This window comes from Lissotriton helveticus, chromosome 4_1 (genome assembly GCF_964261635.1).
Source record: "Lissotriton helveticus chromosome 4_1, aLisHel1.1, whole genome shotgun sequence".
Taxonomy (NCBI): domain Eukaryota; kingdom Metazoa; phylum Chordata; class Amphibia; order Caudata; family Salamandridae; genus Lissotriton; species Lissotriton helveticus.
In genome coordinates, this window is record NC_136063.1 from 101,479,662 (window position 1) to 101,500,341 (window position 20,680).

The 20,680-nt window shown below is 45.6% G+C and overlaps 1 protein-coding gene across 5 annotated transcripts in view; it reads right to left on the reverse strand.

Moving 5' to 3' along the window:
- Positions 1 to 20,680, reverse strand: part of MROH1 (maestro heat like repeat family member 1) — a 2,054,050-nt gene that overhangs the window by 1,425,576 nt on the left and 607,794 nt on the right. For all 5 annotated transcript variants that reach the window (XM_078686516.1, XM_078686513.1, XM_078686514.1 and 2 more), the window contains one exon: positions 2,457 to 2,530. In XM_078686516.1, coding sequence (XP_078542642.1) covers positions 2,457 to 2,530 — 74 coding nt within the window. The remainder of the gene's footprint in view (positions 1 to 2,456; positions 2,531 to 20,680) is intronic.

Sequence of the window (20,680 nt, forward strand, 5' to 3'; positions counted from 1 at the left end):
AAGCAGACACACTCCCGGTCTCCCATACCCCCCGCCAACAGCGACCACCCGGAGACATGATAAAATCAATATTCAGCAATGATACAAACCAGTCAAGGGAGGATAAACAACAGCCACCCAATTCCCATCACAATATAGGCACAACCCCGGCATTACGAAAAGCTAGCATGTCGAAACCCAGCGAGAGAGTTCAGCCCTGGCCAGTACGGTCCGTCAGAAGAGACATTGCCACTCGAGCCGCCATTTTGATGGAAAAGGCAAAGCGTCCACAAAAGTTCTTTTCAGCATAAGAGGATCGAAAACAGGATAAAAGTTCATGGCTCGAAGTAGGAAGGATGTCCAAGAACAGCGAGCATCCGAAACCATCAACAAGGAAATCGTGGCTACATGGAAGGTCGTCCACAGATGTGATATGTGGCAGCAGGGTCAGGCAAAAGACGCTAGCGAGAAGTACTGGCTGGCTCGCCGGTAATAGGGAACCATCAAGATTCATAAATTCCGGGTTATGCACAGGGACCTCGACCTCTGAGATGCAGTGCACCGCTGGTACCATCTCCAGCTGGAAACCAAACGAGGTGTCGATCCCAGATTCCAGGATACCGTCCACTTTCATCATCAGTGTCCGGAACACAGCGACTGTGTGCGAATGGAGCGCCCCAATGACGGCCACAACGGCCCGTAGCGATGGCGTGCCCTCCGTCCGCTCCATCCCCTCTCAGTAGGAGACAAAGCCGGATTCGGACCCCGGAGTCACAGGCCACGCGAATCCGATCACAAATAATGGGCGCTCCTCGTCTTATAGAACACACCGTCGCCGGCAGAGAGGACCCCGGCCCGTCGACCCCGAGGGGGTAGCTAGGTCTCCGGGCACCGGGCCCCCACCACAGCAATCGGCGTAGCACGATGGCGTGTCCCGGGGATGGATCGGTCAAAGGATCGTCAGGAAAAATCAACAATTCAGGCACTCTTCGGGAGACCGGGCTCAGTCCAGGTCTCACGGCCGATGTTGTTCAACTCTGACTCGGGTAGTCCAGAAATCGAGGCCCCGGCTTCCACACGTTGTTAGGCCGAGAATGGAAACACGGCGTGTCTTCGCCAGCCGATAAGGTAGAAATCTCGGGAGTGCACCTCCGGAATCAGTAGACCTTCATAGACAAGGAAATCAGGTGTAAGGGCAGGATGAAAGACAGGATAATCGAGCTGCTGGCGGAGGTCGGCGGAGCCGGGAGCTTACGCGGCCATCTTGATTCGTAGCGTCTGATGGAACATTTTTGTATATGGCTTGGTCATGCAAACTCTTCTTAAGTTATCGTGATGAAATGATTAAGAGGACAGACAGAATAACAAAACTTAAATTGGAAGGCAAGATCTGGCACTGTTAATCCCAGACCCAAAAAATCTTAAGATTTAACACAAATTTTCATTATTGGTGTTGCTGTTATTTAAGCACACACTTGCGATACACTGGTTGCCTTCTACAGCTCCAACACCATCATGGATAAGGGATGTTATAGAATAGGCAATAACAGAAACAAGTAGAATGAAAGAGGTCAGGATTGACAAAAAGGCAGAAACAGATATAGAGTCCTGGACAGAAATGATGCATTTTTTAAAAATAGATTTCATGGATCATTCGGAAAAGAGAGATCTGGACTAAAGATCTGACAGTAAGAACATACTAGACAAGATGAGTTTGGAGAATAGTAAAGTAGGCTCTGGGCACTAACACATTAATAATCCAGAAACCCTTGCATGAGCAGGAGAATCTGATGCTCGATTCACTGCTCCAAGGGGTAAATATTAGTACTACAATGATTTATTTCATGTTGCTTTCGATGTACAGACAATGTAATGAAGAGGTAGTGTTAGGGAAAGGATGGGTTACATTGGAACATCTTCAATGTTCAAGATGTTATAGATTCATATAGCATGTTACTCAGGACAAAAGCAAAATAAAATATGTTTACAAATGTAAACACCCATGTGTTTTTTTTTATCCTGCGGAAGCAGTCTGCTTCAGAATTTAGAACTCCTGGGAGATTTAATATGCAGACTATTGGCAATCAGGGCATACCTAATAGTCTGACACTCAAGAAACAGAACTCTGGAGAAAATTCCTCCCTGTTGGTTCGGATAATGGTTTGCTGTGGTGGTGTCTCTCTGAATTAAGAGAGCTTGACATGAAAAGATTTGAGTGAGGTGTTCCGACATCAACTCTAGGAGACCGATATGGAGTAGGAGAGAAGAACATAAACTAAAGCGTTAGATATACCATTGCTGCAGTATTGGCATGTAGGGAAAGCTGACTACAGTACTGCACATGCCACACCCATGCATTTCTCTGAACTGTAGAAAAGTTTCAGGTGCTTGCTGAAGACAAACAACATTTTGTAAAGCCTCTCATTGCTACTCCATGCACTATATCAAATACCTTAAATTTCATGAAAATAATGTACCTTATTGCTGCCATCTTGGAGAGGAAGTTTCATGGATGCCAAAATCAGGCTTTTCTTATTCTCCATCTGAACAGCTGAAAGAGATGCAAAACAACGGTCATGTTATGAAATCTATAAAATGCAACAACGCAGAATTGGACATTTCTATGAAAAGGTCAGTCGAGATACTTATGTTGACTACTAACCTTATACCATTCTGCAAATTATGTCTGAAAGGAACATAATCAGAATAGTCAACAACCCACAGACCACAAAGCTGTTTAGACCGCTCCAGATGATCTTAAACATAATGAACTGCTTAACGGATTCTGAAATCAATTTCTTTAACTTCAGACGACTCTCGCAGCAATTTCTTGAGTCTACAAGTACGCATAAAGTTATTTAACACAATGTAAAATGGTACAAACATGGACAGATCAATTTGGACAGGTGACCTATATGCTCACTGTCCTTTCTCTTGAGAAAAGTCTGATTTCTTTTGTAAGAGAATACAATTTCTTTGGTAACCAGAAATGAAATTCTCAAAAAGTCTAAAGAAGGCAGATCCAGTTTACAAGTATTCTTTGGGATGGAGAGAAAGATCATTTCCGTTATTGTGATTTCACCCTACTCTTAATCCACGCTCTCTTGCCTTCACAACTGGTTGGGAATTACATATACCAGAAATTAACCCTATTCTTAAAAGGAGCTTAGCCTTTGACACCTTATGTAAGCCTGTGTATGAGTGTACCTATGCAAGCCAGAAGTCTAAAGCTGTGCATCACCAAACACACAGTTTACACATTTGTTGCTACAAAATAAAAGTTGATGTCCAGGATGTGCCAGTAGAGGGGGTGTCTGGCTCAGTATTTTGAAGGAGGAAGAGCACAGACTTGGAGTGCTGGAATCATCTCTAAGACAAATTGTTCCAACTACCACATCATCATGCTCTTTCCCTTTCCCAAATGGATGGGAAAATGACCGTATGACTTAATACACTTAGATGCAAAGGGTTCAAGCAAACAGAACTGCCTTTTCCAAAACCAGCCTTTACTAAAAGATTTTCCCAGAAAGTAACACCACTGCAACCGGGGCTTGCCTTTGGAAGGGCATCAATGTTGTCCCCCTATTTTGGTGGAAAGGACAAGACATCCTTCACTAGCAAGATGTGGGTACATTTTGCTTGTCAAGAGACACTCTACAGAACAATTAATGTTATAGTCCTTTTGATCATGAGAAGCCAGTTCAAAGCAAGCAAATCTATGTCACAGGAGAACATAGGTTTAGAATGTGCATGCATGAATAATAATGCAGAAACCAGGTTTATGTTCCCACGGAAGATAGGAAATTTGGAAGGAGATAGAAGATGAACAAAGAAATCAAAATGACACCTCATGACTTAATCTGCCAACCAGGGAAAATGTTTCATTAGATGAATTCAAGTAATTGGGTCTAAAATGAATCCACCATCTTGGAATCCAAATACAGAATAAACAGCAACACATTTAAAGATGCTCAAAACAGGATTATAGAGCAAGTGTGGCAGGTGAGCCAAGATAATAGGCACACATTGACCTGGCTCCATTCATAGGGAAACTTACAAATTGATATTTTCCTCCTGCCTGCTTCTGTGGTGCCCAAACAGTGTTTCTACTAGTTCTCATGTAGTCATATTGACGCAATCCCAAGGCCAGGCCCTATTCTCAATCCAAGCCAAGTGAGACTCTTGACTAGGCCCTTACATAGTTGAGAGACGGACGTGATTGTAGATGCATACACAAATGTGCTGGGGCACCTGACCCACAAGTCCAACCTGCCAGAGATGAGGTTCCAGGATCACTGGAATATCAATGGCTGTGAAAGGGATAATGCTGGCACAGGAGGAGACAAGATATCACCACCTTTAAATACCTCTGTCGTCATGGGAAGCCGCCCCCATGAGGATCTAAGTATGTGGGCAGGATAAAAAGATAGGTCTGTGTGGCTGGTAAGTGCCCCACGTAAGAGAGATGGGGAGCAAAGCAGCAGCTGCTGGTGGAGACACGCCCTGAGACCCAGAATGAGTGAGCATTCAGGCAGGCGAGTCCTAGTACAGAAAATTGAGCTACAGCAATCAGCGGTCCCAGTTAGTGGCTCAGTGAGGCAGTCGACTACAGGCCATCCATCCTCCTCACTATGAACAGTGTGGATTTCTACCCAAGGCAAACAAAGGTGGTGGCTTGACTGTCAAAAAAACTTCTTGGGTGAGAACAATTACTCACTAAAAGGCTGTATACCTCTGGAGGAGCCCTCACAATGTTTTTGTGATTAAAATAGCTCACTGTTCCCTGAAACACAGGCCACCTCCTGGAACTCTGTCCTCTCCAACATATGACTACTCAATTACATGGGCAGGGACGCAATTCTTAGTGACTGGGCAAGGTGACCTCATAGTCCAATAGAGTGGTGTTAACTCCAGACAACATCCAGCAGCAGAAACAATGCTTTTGGCCGGTAAGCAAAATCTAAGAGCTATACAATTAGACTAGGTCTTGATGTTCTAGACAAAGCTGTGGGTCAAGCTGCCATCAAGGCACAATTTTGTGAAACCCCAGAGGCAGATGTGGACATCGGATACAAATGAAGGACAATCCACGGAAAAGGATGTCAATCTGGGGTGGGCCTACTTCTAGTTATATTCATGACATGCGGTCTTCGGGGTAGCTCATGTGGCCTCTAGTAACACCTTTACTTCCTAAAAATTAGCACAGAGAAACATGGCATGGTTCCAACAAAAAGCTTTCCCATCACACATGCCTTACCTGTCTGCCATAATTCTGTATGTTGATTCTGTGACCTCTGCATTCATGCAGTCAGTCTATGATTGTCAACCATAGGCATCCAGAATGGCCAACACAATCAATAAAATCAATCAATCAGTTTTGTAAAGTGCACTTCTCACCCGTGAGGGTCTCAAGGCATTGGGGGAGGGTGTGAGCAGCTCCGTTGGGGTCATTCGAAGAGCCAATTCCTGAGGTCCTTCCTGAATTTGTGCCGTGTCTGCCTCATACAGAGGTGAAGGGGAAGTTTGTTTCAAGTCTTGGCTGCGAGGTAGGAGAAGGATCTTCCACCTGCTCTGGTCCTGTAAAAACGTGATACGGTGGTTAGGGAGAGGTCGGCTGAGCGGAGGTTTCTCTTGGGGGCGTGGAAGGAGAGTCGGCTGTTGAAGTATTGGGGTCAGGTGTAATGGAAGGCCTTGTAGGTGTGTGTTAGCAGCTTGAAGGTTATTCTTCTTTCTAAGAGGAGGCAGTGAAGGTCACCGAGGTGTTGGGTGCGGTGGTTGTGCTGTGGGATATCGAGAAAAAATCTGGCTGCGGCATTCTGGATGGTCTGGAGTTTGCAAAGGAGTTTTTTGTTAATTCCTGTCTAGAGGGCATTACTGTAGTGCAGTCTGCTAGTTATTAGTGCGTGAGTGACGGTTTTCCAGGAGTTTGGGGGGGGATCCACTTGAACGTCTTGCAAAGTATACGGATGCTGTTGAAGCATGCGGAGGATACAACGTTAATCTGGTAGTTCATGGTGAGTGAAATGTCGAGTATGATGCTCCCAAGGTTGAGTGCATAGTCTGTTGGGGTGAATGGGTTTCTGAGGTCAGGGGGCTACCAGGTGTCGTCCCATGCAGAGGGGTGGAGCCAAGGATGAGGGCTTCTGTTTTATCAGAGTTGAACTTCAGGCAGCTGTTCTTCATCCAGGTTGGGACGGCTTTCATCTCTTCTTGAAAAATGTGCCTGGTTATGGCAGGTTCATTGGTGAAGGAGAGGGTGTCTTCGCCGTAGGAGACCATGTTGAGCCCATGGTTTCGGACGATGGTTATGAAGGGGGGCAGTGTAGATGTTGAAGAGTATGGGGCTGAGGCAGGATCCTTGGTACACTCTGAATTTTATCTCGGTCGGGTCTGAGATGAAGGGCGGAAGTCTTATTCTCTGTGTTCTGCCTGAGAGGAAAGATCATATCCAGGCCTTCCTTGGATGCCGGCGTTGTGGAGTGTGGTGGCTAGTGTGTGGTGGGAGACTATGTTGAAGGCTGCTGATAGGTCCAGGAGGACGAGAGCTGCTTTATAGCCTTGGTCTAAGAGGGCGCGGATGTAGTCGGTGGCAGTGAGGAGGGCGGTCTTGGTGCTGTGGTTGCTATGGAATCCAGATTTAGAGGTGTCTAGGATGTTGTTGGTTTCTACAAAGTGTGATAGCTGGGTACGAATGGCCTTTTTGATGACTGTCAGCAAAAGGAAGCAGTGAGATGGGCCTGAAGTTCTTGAGGTCCGTCGGGTCTGGGGAGGACTTCTTAAGGAGGGGGCAGACTTCGGGACGCTGCCAGTTGTCAAGGAATGTGGCTGTCTCAAGGGAGCAGTTGATAGTTCGGCATAGCTCTGGTACGATGGCAGTGGGGGCCTTGTGAAAGATGTGTAGCGGGCAGGGGTCAGATGGTACTCTGGAGTGGATGCTCTTCATTGTCTTTAAGGTGTCTTCTGCGGTGAGAGGGGTCCAGGTGAGAAGGGTCTGTAGGATGGCATTGTTGGGGTGGAGGTTGGGGCAGTGCAGTGGTCTTGGTTGTCAAAGTTGTCGTAGAGAGTCCTGATCTTGAAGTGAAAGAAAGAGCTGAGTTTGTTGTAGAGGTCTTGGGAGTAAGGGACATCGGTTGTTATGCTGTTGGGTTTGGCAGATTCCTGTATGATAGCAAAGAGTTCCTTGGAGTTGTGGGCGTTGGAGAGGATTCTGTCCTGGATTAAGTTTTTCTTTGTGGATTTGATGAGTTGGTGGTGTGCTGTGATGTCTCTTTTGTAGGCAGAGCTTGCTTCCGGGCTTTCACATTAAGAATCAATTGGTAAGAATGCCATATAATTAACTTGCATTCTTTATACTGAATTACAGACTTAACCAGACTCATGTTGTAAGGGAATTGAAGCAGCCATACAGCGAATTCTGAAGAGCTGAGGCTTTCTCAACCTTTGATTCGTAGAGGTTTTTGATCGCCATTAACCATGGAGCACTTGTCTGTTTCTTTGTACTACACTCTTTCAACAGACCTAGCATTAGGCACCTTTACCAAACGTTTACAGTCTCTCTACAACCACGATCCCTAAAATAAGCTCTTAATATTTTGATAGGTTAACTAGGCTGTATTAAATCATTGTGGAAATTATTGTGACATGCTTTTTGCATGACACCGCGAATAGCATATTTGAAATAGAAAATTGTCCCATGCCATTTTAAACTGCTATGCAGGTCTTGGACAGAGAAGAGAGTCCACCTGTAAAGAGGCTACACAGGGGGATTTGTGGGCAAGTCCAAGAGATCCCAAATGGGGGCATTAAGTCATAAGGGGTCGTAGAGCGCGGTTGCGCAACCGGTTCGTCAGGAGCCGTGAAGAAAAGTTAGGGAGCAGAGTGGTTTGGTTGGCTGGGTTGAGTGTGCAAAGATGCACCTCGCGGTCAGGGACAAACAGCTGGTAGAGACAAAATCAAGGCAGTTGGGAAACTCTTGAAATGGGGCTCAGTGATGCAGATGTCCCTCAACGGCTGCTTGGTCCTGGTGCAGTGAGGGTCCAGACTGGATACTCATGGTTGGCGTTCGGTACTCTATGGGTTTGTGCCCAACAGCTCCAGTTGGTCCTGGTGCCTTCACACTCCGTGGGGGAAACCGATCTAACCTTCCAGAGCACACGTATCTCCTCCTGTTTGTCTGAGGGGTTGGTTGGGCTGCAGAGCTGCAAGGCGGTAGACTTCATTCCCACTGTCGGGGGCCTGGGGACTGCAGGGGAGTAGCACCTCTACTCCAAGGGAGACTTTCGGAATTTGATTCAGTGCTGGCAGGCTACCCAAGACTTTGGCAGTGCTCCAGCTCGAATGACGAGTCACTCGGTCACGAATGTTGAAAGAGGGCTGAAGACAGCAGGGCTTCACTCCAAAGTTCTGCTGCAGTTCCGCCAAGCCGTGACTCTTCATCTTTTTTTGTGTTGGTACGTCGAATCTAAGTTCTTAGGTTCAGAGGTACCTCCTAAATACTAAATTTATAAGCGTTACAGGAAGTGATACTCGCTATTTGACCTGAACAGAGGGACTTCAGCGGTTAGCTCCTTTTAGAGCTACATTGCATTTGCTGAAATCTGCACTATTTTAACAATTATAGTTTTAAGAAGTGGTTTAAAATGGCCGTATTTTAACAGTACCTTGACAGCGCTTCTGTACCCCGACAGTGTCCACCTGTTAGAGTGGGCCCATCGTGCTTTGGGGTCAGCGCTCTAGTTGTTGTGCAGGGTTGCTCATTTAACGTCACGCTGAAGCGACCGGGCAGTGGCCGCGCACAGCGGGTGTGCCTAAGGCGCACCAAAGGCAAGCCCGTCTGCACCCTTCCGCGCACCGGCCGCACACAGCATCAGCCATGCTGCCGGTGCAAGTACAACTACTGTCGGGAAAAATGCATACAGAAACTCTGGCAATCGACTATGCCACAGACGCAGGAAGGTTTCCTGGACCACTGAGTTGCCCTCGGATGAGGAATTTATCAGGGTGGCTTCAGGAATGTCATCTGGATCGCCTCTGGAGCCCCTCCCTCACAAAATATGGAAGGAGCTAGGCTCCGAATTCTTTCCAGTTCTTCGCCAGTTGTGCAGACAGTCCTTTGGTAGTGGGGTGGTTCCATCATACTGGAAGCATGCGATAATAATACCCCTTCTGAAGAAACTAACCTTGGATCCCAAATGCCCAAAAAGCTACAAGCCCATTTCTCTTTACCCAGTGAAGATCGTGGAGCACCTGGGGAGCAAGTTGCTTTCCCATTTCCTGGAGGTCAACAACTAGTTGGAAGATGAACAATTTGGGTTCCGCCCGGGTCATGGGACGGAAACTGCCTTGATCACCGCTTTTGGCGATCTGCGAAGGCGTGCAAACAGGGGACACTCGGCTTTTCTAATCCTGCTGCACCTGTCTGCCGCCTTCGATACAGTTAATCATGTGATTATTCTAGCAAGGTTAGAAGAAATGGGGGGATAGGTGTGGCTTTAAGATGGTTGCAGTAAAATCTGGCTAACAGATGGCAGGCGGTGGCCCTCCCCCTTTCCAATTGGACTTTGTTGACAGAGAGCATAGGGTACCTCGGGGGTCCTCAATCAGCCCTATTCTATTCAATGCCTATATGAGGCCGCCGATCGGTATCATCAAGTCATTTAACATTCGGTTGGTGAATTATGCTGATGACACCCAGCTCTTTTTGTCCTTAGAAGGTGACCATGCTGGCTCTCTGGAAAACTTCCACACATGTATCCGAGAAATTGTTAATTGGTTAAGGGACAACTCCCTGCAATTCAATAATGACAAAATTGAGATATTGCATTGTGGAGTAGGCAGAGTGTTGCCGGTTCTTCCAACCAATTTTTGGCCTATCCCCAAGGATGTTCCTTTGGTACCTGTAGGAACGGTGCGAAATCTGGAGGTCAGCTTTAACGATAAGCTGAACCTAGAATCTCATGTCAACAAGCTGGTGGGGAGCTGTTATTCTCTTATCAGAGGATTACAGAAGGTGCTGCCAACTCAGTCCAGAGCTCTAGTGGTCCGGAGTGTCATTATGAGCCGCATGGACTACTGTAATGCCTTGTTACTGGAGTCTCCGAGATATTTGCTCGAGAGGCTCCAGAGACTCCAGGCGGCAGCAGCAAAACTTGCCCTTATGAGACCACGTCTGTCATCTTCATCTCAGACCTTGGCAGAGTTGCATTGGCTCCCGGTGGCTCAAAGGGTACAGTTTAAGTCTCTTAAGGCTTTACACGGACTTGGGCCCAAACCAATACAGCACAGGTTTGGGTGGTATGCTCCTATACGTAGCCTCTGCTCCTCAAAAGCCAATCTTGCAAACATACCCAAGACAAAAATAGTAACTACGGGGCTAGAGTATTTGGCGTGGCCACAAAACTTTCTGCCACCTGTTTCGGCCTCCTTAGGACGCTAAAGAAAATCCTCCCCCTTCAACCCATGGTAGCTAAGCAGGTAGCTATCCAGGGCCTAATACAGTCTCGCTTAGACTTTAACAACGCGCTCTACCTTGGCGCTCCAGATTACACTCTACGCAGACTCCAGATAGTGCAGAACTGTGCGGCTCGCTCACTGCTCGAGCTTCCTCGTAGGCAATCAGTGAGAGCCGGTCTGGCCAGCCTTCATTGGCTGCCAGTTCGCCAGAGAATCCTCTTTAAGGCCATGTGTATTGCCCATCAGGCCTTCTGGAACACAGGTCCTGTGATTACTCGAGACTTAGTCACCCACTACCATCCCAACAGAAACCTCCGCTCAAGCCAGACGTTCATGGCTAAGGTCCCAAGAATAAAAAAGACTAGGACTGGCGGCAGGACGTTCTCCTACAATGCCTCCAAGACCTGGAACACCCTTTCCCTTCATCTTAGAGCCAACCCTAACCTCTCATCATTCCGCAAGCAGTTAAAGACTTTCCTCTTTAACTCTTCCCACTAATTCTCTGCTAGCCACTCCACGAGGTCTCCTCTGTTACTCTAGCGCTTGGACGCCCTTGGGCAGCAATTCGCGCTCTACAAATTTACCTTCAAATTCAAATAGTCTCCCCACTGAACTGAGACCGATACCTGAATTGATGTTGTTTCGGAAGAAAATTAAGACCTGGCTTTGACCCACAGTATAATCTTCTGTTATGATCTATAGTAGGCCCCATTGGTAACATACGTGTATCACAGCGCCAGGATGCCCGCTTTATAAATGTGCTTACAATACAATACAGTGACATGTAATAGTGAATGGGCTCCCTACCTCTAGGGTTTCTACACGTTCTATATGACCACTTACTGTGGGAAGTGGACATAACCCTGTCCCAAGAATCCTAATTCTATCCATAACCACATGGAGGAATCTGAATAGTAGGGTCTACATCAGCTGCCCTGCCCTAGGGGTGATGCTGGCTGAATGTGGGCAAACCTCCAAATCTTTCTAAGTTTCCCACCTGTCTTGCCGCCAAAAGTGGGATTAGGACAGGGGGGGTGGGTATCTTCACTATCTGAGAGGCCCAGGGTCACAGTACAAAGGTAGCAGCCTTTTGAAGCTTCCCACCCCGGAATGCCCATCCAGTTTGGAAAATATTTGACCACCTATGGTGGTTGGCTGGTCGAGACCGGTCAGTCAGCGCACTAGTAGTTGGTAGGTTTTAGGGGACACCTCTAAGGGGCCCCTCTGAGTACATTTATCAATAATTCCAGCACTGGCATCATTGTGGGTTTATTAAGAAGAGGTGTTTGGTATCAAATGTCTTGCAGTACTGTGAAGCCATCATAATGCTGGGGAACTCTGAATGATGAGTGTTTAGCCCATGTACTTGTTATGGCTTCCCTGTGTACTTGTAATATCTAAGGTTTTGCTTAGATATTACAGGGACACATTTGCTCGTCCAGATATGTCCACACATGGTGTATAGTGCACCCTTCCTTCAGGGTGCGAGGCCTGCTGAAGGGGTGTCTTGCCTATACCACATGCAGTGTTTTGCTGGCATGGCACACAGGTGTGGCCATGTAAATCTTCGGTTTTCTCTGCACCAAGACACGTAGGCTACAATGGTAGTTTGCATGAGCTTGGTGAGGGGCCCCTTAGGGTAGCACAATTCATGCAACAGCCCCTAGGAGCCCTCTTTTGGTTTAATTCCCTAGGTACAAGAGGTACCATTTGCAAGGGCCTTACATGTGCATATAGGGGTTGCCAAATGTGGAACAAAAGCTACAGTTTAGGAAAAACAAAAATGGTTCTGGGGACCTGCTTAGGAGGAACCCAGTAAACTTTCAGTCAAAGTTGCACCGAATACCAGGCAAAAGGTGGAGTGACTGCAACAAAAAAAACCTGTTTTCTACACTAACCAAAAAAGATATGGAGGAGAGGATTGTACTAGCACTCTAACAGCCACAGCAAATAATCACGGACAGCATGAACATTGCTGAAACAGATGCTAGTTATTATAGAGATCGGTACCTACATATAAACAAAACAAAACTCTGCAGGCCGAATTGGACTCTTCCATAATCCATGATCTTCCCCTCCCTCTCCTCTGAACAAAAGATAAGCTGGAAGTGGATCATTGCATTTACAAACAAGAAGTCCAACAAGTGCTAAAAGATATGCCCATACGTAAGACTTCAGGCCGCAGCAGCCTCTCAAAATATGCCTCGCAATTAATACTACTTTTGTCAGCAGGGTTGGAGGAGGCTCTACAAACTGATTCCTTCCCCAACGATTTAAGGGGAGAGACCATTTCTGTCAAGCTGAAGATAGGTAGGCCCCCAGATGAATACAGTTCTTATTGCATCAACAGAGGTAATACTGCTTGTCAAAATCTCAACGACTACACTGACCACAGTTATCTGAATCCTCATTCAAAATCGGTTAATGACTGGCAGCAGTACCCGTCAATGTCTCAGGTGCCTGCACCTGGCACTGGTCTGGGATCTTGAACTTCATTTGGAGACGTTGTGACTTGATAAAAGCCTTAAAATACCATACATTGGCTCTTTTTTGCACCAACTGTTGCGAACAATGGCCTTTGGTCCTTTTTTTTACAGATATGTTGTGGCATTATATCCTGCCCCCATGTCAGGGTAAATGGATTATTATCTACACCTTACCCTACTGAGAGTAGCACAAGGGAGTGCTGTTTTTCGCACTGGCAACTGATCCTTTAGTAACATCGTTGCGACTCAAATGTGCAGTTTATGGGTTTCCGTTGGTGAATTAGGGACAAGGATAGATTATCCTTGTATGGAGATCACTTACTGCCTTATTTGCAGCGACCTGACTGTTCCCTCACCAGAATTATTTAGATGTTGGGGATGTGTCAGGCCTGGAAGTAAACTGGGCTATAACCTTAGTAATATATATACTAAAGCCCTACTACAGTGCCTCCAATACACCCGCATTAAGGTGGCTGACAGCAGCATTAAATACCTGATTTTGCGGGAGAAAAGAGATGCAGCCAGAGGGTGCAAGCAAAATATTGCCTCACTACTATGTGTGAGGAAATAAGACATATTATATGGTGAGGGTGTGCGACCTCATTGTGTAATACACTTACCAACCCCGTTAGAACCAGTAGGTTTTGCTTGTCAAACCTATCTCAACCCTGAGTAGCTGTGAATCTAAGAAGCACAGCTTTAACAAATGAACAAGTATAACAAATGAACAAGTATAACGTATAACGTTACAAGTATAACGCATTTACACAGCACCAAACAATTGGAGAAATGCTCAAGACACTCAAGATATCCTACACCAATTTCCAAATATAGACTGCATTTCTAGGCACCACATTGAAAAAGATCCACAAAAGGGTTGTGGAGATATAGATTTTACAAGGTACAGTAAATACGCACTATTTACTCAATGACAGACAAGCATTCGCAACTTCAACAAATATGACATTTAGAAACTCTAAGCAAAAACTTCGGCTTGTTGTGTTGGTTAGTTATGTTGGTTAGTTATGTTGGGCGACCACTTTTGATAAGAAGCCAGTCAGAGGGAACAACAAGGACCTTATAAACAGTTACTTTGGCAGGTGAAACACTCTTCAGTGAGGTCCAGGCACTTTTATCAATTTGTTGTACGTGCCTATGGAAGTGTAGCCTGATGCACGGGACACATGATGCTGCTCAAGGATGCTGTTGATACGATGCGGTTAATGGGGGCCTTCCTGCGGCTATTCTTCGGTTGACGGAGGGAGTAAGATGGTCCTGGCCAGGGGGTCACATCCCTAGAAGACCTCCTGGCAGAAGTCCAGTGGCCAATGGACTACCAGTCTCCCGGTATGGCGGTCACAAGCAAATCCTTGCCTGGGTGATAACTCATCTTCTGGCCGATCAAATTGCACTTCGATGACGCTCCCAAGTTCAGTGAACTCAGATGCAACTTTGATATTGGGTTTTGGTCTCTGGTGCTGCATGGCGGCGGTATGAAGATTCTGGGCCACCTACTTGCCCCAAGAGGCTTCTTCAGCTGTAGTGGCCCTGTGCTGTTAACAAGGGGTCAGACAACTTGACCCTTGGGTTATCTTGCTTCGGCTGGGCTTAGGAGACTACCTCTCCACGAGCAGGTAACAGCATGCAAGCACAGTCTCTTCTTTGCTAGCCACCAGGTTCAGCGAGTGCAGGTCACGCCAGTGCAGCCTATCTTTGCCAGGTTTCTAGTTTTTACTACCAGAACATGCAAGAACATACTCTTCACATGAAATCTGCAGCTCCCGCCTTAGGGCTCGGTAAGCCTGCCATATGGGTGACTTATACATATTGCAGAGGGAGGTTTGGCTTTGCTTTAAATGGCAAAGTTAGGCTAGCAGTTTAAAACTGCTCTTCCAGGCTGCAATGGTTGACTAGGAGACTCGTTTTACCTGTGTCACACGCAGGGTGGTACAACCAGTGCTGCAATACTTGTAGTGACTCTCTAAGCATACCATGGGTACCATATGTTAGGGTCTTCGAGATAAGTTACCGTATACCAAATTGGTATAAGACAATCTAACATACACATTTTGTTGTAAGGGCCCTTGCACTGTGGTTGGGTGAGCAGGCCCAAGTGCACTCAGAGTTGAAAAACTTGCACCTACAGTCCAATGATTTCAAGATGACCATAGAAAAAGAAGCATTACCTCTCACACACACACACACACACGCACACACACACACACACACACACACACACATCAAGCAAGAACAAGAGGATTGGGCATCCCTCCAGCTGTTCATCATAGGATGTATGGCACTCTTCAGCATGGTGTTACTGAGGCAGTTCCTGCACACCTTGCAGAACTTCTCTTTTACTATCCCCTTCCCCAATTTCTCCAAAATCTTTAGTCCTTAATAAGGAGATTTCTCTGGAACAGCATTGCACCACAGTTTTCTCAAAATGCACCCAGAATACCAGGGTGTGTTGGGGACCCCCCAAACATTCAACTGTATTGCTGGGCATCACTGCTAATTTAATTTATCAACTAGCTGTTTGATAATAAAGGACTCCATAATCAGTTAGTAGAGCCACACTAAGTGTGCTCCCTCCTATACAACTACACAGTAATCTCCCATGTAACTAAACTGCAGATCATGTGCTGGCACAATGCACTACAATGCATTAAGTGGCACAATACCTTGACAAGCGAGACACTGTTATGGTGCAGCTCCTGGCTGGTGCAATTCGTAAAGCTTGAAGGCTTTGAAACATGGGTTTACATTCTGACTTCAATGTCTGGGCCTCAGGCCACATTAAATTTTTCAACAAGCTCGCCAATGAATTTAGGCTATGCAAATCGCAAGTTTTAGGATATCTACAAAAACGTCATGAACAAGATACATACAACTCAGCAGACAAGTTCCTGATTTCATCGATATACAAGCTAAAAGTACTGCGGAAAAGGTGGGTGGCATGGGTGTCTTTGTAGAGATGATGTGGTGTAACGGGCAGAGCTGGTGGCTTTGAAACTGGGGATTATGGGGACTAGAGTTCGTTTGACATCTAGTAACTAATGATTACGCTACCACCAGGTGGTTAAACAGTTGTGCGAGCCAATGGGAAGAGGATGGGGCTAATATATTCTGGGACACGTGGGAGGTAAATTTGGGCGTTTACCTGGCAGTTGATTTACACAGACCAAGATGGGAAACCTCACGTTTTATGAAAGCAGGTATGAAAAGAGTGGCTCTGTATTTAAGGGATTTTGAATGGTTAACAACGGGATATAGTATTGAGATTAGAACGCTAACGGGAACCAATAGAGCAGATGGAAAATGGTAATAGTGAAATGTATGTAGCCAGGAGAGGTGGGTTAAGTGAGTAAAAAGTTGAATAGTACTATGATAGATGTGAATGGAGGGAGGATTCAGAGAAATATAGGGCGGGTAGATACGAAAGAGAGCATTAGATAGAATGGGGTTACACCGAAAGATTGACGAGGGTTACACAACAAAATGGGGTGGAACGAGTGTATGTAGGCTCATCGTAAACTTTTATAAAACGTAACTGGCGCACACTGTGGGTAATGTTTGACGGATTGACATGCAGAAACAATGATTAACACACTGTACAAGAGCTATGGATTACTTAATGTTTGATGTGTATTTTTCACGGCATGATACAATGTTAATGCAAGGGATAGTGATTGTTTTATTGTTTATTTTCTAGCGACCCCTGACGAAGGGCGCGAGTCGCCCGAAATGCATTGGGACTTTTAATTCAATAAACGCTGCTTCATACGATGTTTGCTTCAATCGTGTTCTTTGAGAAGGTCCGGATGGACACTGAATGAGCATCAGAAACCTGAAAACATGGCAGTTCTCTTTCCGCGTGTGGACAGACAATACTCTTGATTAAAATTGAGTGAAAAAGTAAAGAATAATCGGAATATATTGGAATACTATGGTTAAAATAGCTGTTAAAGAATGTAAGCCAAAGGAGGCTTCACAAAAGCTGTGCGATTGTTTGGGGGTGAAAATTCGCCCCTCATTTTGAATTTGAAACTGGGGAACCATGTTCGAGTCTCAGTATCTGCTCTACATCCTGTGATTCAGTGCAAATCACTTAGTCTCCCCATGCCTAGCAAAATTGAATGCGTCCTTTTGTAATGCTCAGATATCTTACCAGTGATCTTTCATCACTCAGAGTCGTAGTCTTCCTCATCACAGTCAAACTAATGAGGGTCCTGCCTCCACTTTAGACCATCCCAAGAAAAAATACTTAGATCACTTTTTAACATTTTACTTCTCCAAGTTGAGCCATGCCTCCCTCTATTCCTAGATGCAAATGAGGGACTTACCCCACAACATCCTGTGCTCCAGACCGTGTAAGTGTAACACTAACCAGGGAGGGAATGTAGGACTGTTTCTAGGAAGACTACAACTCAGTAATGAAGGTTACCAGTAAGTAATCCAAGCATTACCTCCTCATCGGTCTTCCTCCTCCTGGTCCTTACTAATGAGGATGTACCAAAGCTAACCTAACTGATCTAGTTGGTCAAAAAAGGAAAAGAGGCAATTCCGAAACACATAGTGATTTAAGTTAATTATTAATTAATTCATAACTGCAGGCAAAACAATTGTACCAAAAGCTGTGGACTTAGAACCCCGTAACAGAAGACGATCATGAAAAGCAAAAGTGTGTGGGTCAGCCCAAGTGACATCATTACAGATGTCTTTAGGAGAGACCCCCTTATATTCTGCCAGGGAGGATGAAATTGCTCTTGTAGATCGTCCCTTAATTGGATGTTGAAGAGGGGGGGGGACTGATTTAAATCATAAGCCATTGAAAGTGCCTGCTTAACCCATCAGCTTAGATTAGTTCTGTCCTTGAGGCAGGAGGATATCCACTTCAGGGCCAGACCGCAGATTCCCAAGTGCTGAAGCTTTCTGATGAGTGACTTGTGGGAGACCAGATGATCGAAAACAGTGTATAGGTCGAAGAGGGTGAATGCAGCCATTTCTCCTAGGTCGAGGATGCTATGATGTCAGTGGTGGTCGCAATGATGGCGGTCTGTGCTGTGGTTGGGGCGAAAGCCTGATTGAAAGCGGTCTAAGAGTTGGAGGTGAAAATGGTCTGCAAGTTGGGTATCTGTTCAAGAACAGCTTCCAGTAGCTTAGCTGTTGGTGATGAAGGAGGTGCCGACTGGTCAGGGGAGTTTGTATTGTTATGCTGTGAGTCAACTGTGTTGTAGCTCTTGCCAATCTTCTGTTCTAAGAAGTTTGCGAGGCCTTGCAGGGGGTTTGGGATGGGATGATGCAGTCATTGGCAGCTGCGGGATTGGATAACTCTTTCAAGACAGTAAAAAGCTTTTTGCAGTTGATTGAGCTGGCTACGAGTATGAGAGTTAGGGCCTTTTTCTTTGCGTCTCGTAGTTGTTGGTGGTAGGGGTTGAGAGTGGCTTTGTATGTGGATCTTTCGGTGATGTTTTTGTCGACTCTCCATTTTTTCCCAAGTTGTTTGCTATGGCGCTTGGACTCCCTCAGGAAGTTTGTGTACCAAATGGGTCGTTTCACGAATCTCTCCAGCCAAAGTGAACACTCTTTTGCAGGGTGCCTAATACTGCCCCAAATAAGGATAATGTTACTACCCAGTAAGCATCTGTTCTTGGCATGTAGAGCTGTAGATTCACATGTTTTGCATACGCCTGCCATCTAGTGTTGGGTCTGGATGTTTGCAAGTTGTTTTTCTTCGAAGAAGTCTTTCCAGTCACGAGGTAAGGTGACTCCTCCTTTCGGTGATAGTGCGCATGGGCATCGCCTCCATTGTTAGACTGTATTTCCTGCAGAGAGTGAGAATGGAGTTAGTAGGTGTAGAATAGAGATGTCTATCCGTATGTATGTAACAACTACAGGTACCCGGGGAGATGGGTGGGTGCATGTGAATCTACAGCTTTACATGCCAAGAACAGATGCTTACTTTAAGTAACATTATCCGTTCGAGGCAGGAGAGCTGTAGATCACATGCTTTGCATAGACTACACAGCAGTATACTGCCAAAGCGGTGGCTAACCTGTAGCTGTTGCAGTTGTTTGAAACAGTGTTTTAAGTATTGCCTGGTCTACATTAGCTTGATGCCTCGCTAACACATCTACACAATAGTGCTTGGTGAATGTGTGCAGTGTAGACCATGTTGCTGCCTTACAGATGTCAGCTAGGGGAATATTCTCAAAGAAGACCATAGTACCCCTTATCTTGCGAGTAGCATTTGCTCTAGGGGACATTAAGATTCTTTTCGATGTCACATAACATGTCTGAATACATTTCACGATCCATCTTGCAATGCCTGATTTAGATATGGGATTGCCTTTCTGTGGTGATAAAAAAGTAACAAAAAGCGACTTTGTTTTGCGAAATTCTTTTGTTCTTTCCACATAATATAGTAGAGCTCTTCTAACAAAGTGTGTGTAGAGCTTGTTCTGCTACAGAATCAGTTTGAGGAAAGAACACAGGTAACTCAACTGATTGATATTAAAAGCAGAAACAACTTTAGGAAGAAATTTAGTATTGTTTGGAAGAAGAAATCCGACTTTGTGAAGCTGAACGAAAGGCTCTTGTATAGTTAATGCCTGGAGTCCACCAACGTTCCTTAGTGAAGTGATTGCGATGAGAAAAGCAACCTACAATTAAAGGAATTGTAATTGACATCTGTGCATTGATCAAATGGTGGACCCATTAGCCTTGTAAGGATTATGTTTAAGTTCATACTGGTGCAGGTGGGACCCTTGATGGCATCACCCTTTTTATTCTTTCCATAAAGGCTTAAATCAATGGCACTCTGAATAGATATAAATGTTGTCTGTTTTGTAAGTATGCAACTACTGCTGCTAGATGTAAACGAATGAAGATGTAGGCTAGTGAACATTGCTGTAAATGCAACAGATAACAGATGATGTTCTGCACAGAAGCATCAAGAGGATTGGTATTGTTATTGTTACAATAGATAAACTGTTTCCATTTTGCTGCATAACATGCCCTAGTAGTAGGTCTCCTAGCCTGTTTTAGGATATTCATACAGGCTGGTGGCAACTGTAAATTGCCAAACTCTAGGACTTCAGGAGCCAGAGCACTAGGTTGAGCTGTGTCTGACTTCTATGGCTCGGAGTGTGGACACTAGATGTGAGATACAACATTTGGTTTCAAACTACTAAAAGCTCCAGCAGGATGGTGAACCAGGGTTGACGTGCCCATGTGGGAGCTATGGGAATCAGTGTGAGGGATGTTTGCCAGAGCTTCAGAACTACCAGCAGAATGAGTGGGAGGCGCGGAAAAGCGTAAGCAAATATCCCTCCCAGTTCATCCATAAGGCATTGCCTTTGGAGAGTGGGTGTGGGAACCTGGAGGCGAAGCTTGGGTATTTTGTGTTTTGAGCTGTGGCGAACAGGTCTATGTGAGGCAATCCCCATTCCTGAAAGTAGGGGACGAGAATTTGAAGATGAAGTTCCCACTCATGGATTTGCTGCTGAGAAGGTCTGCAATCCGATTGTTTACTCCTGGAAGATGCTCTGCCAGGAGATAAATCTTGTGGTGTATAGCCCATTTTCAAATGGCTTGGCTAAGCGTGACAGTTGGAAAGAATGAGTCTCCCCCGTTTTTGTATATAGTACATAGTTGTCATGTTGTCCGTGCGGACTAGGACAGCTTTGCCTATGAGGTGAATTTGAAAGGCTTTGAACGCTAGAAACACTGCTAGTAGTTCTAGGTGATTTATATAGAGACTT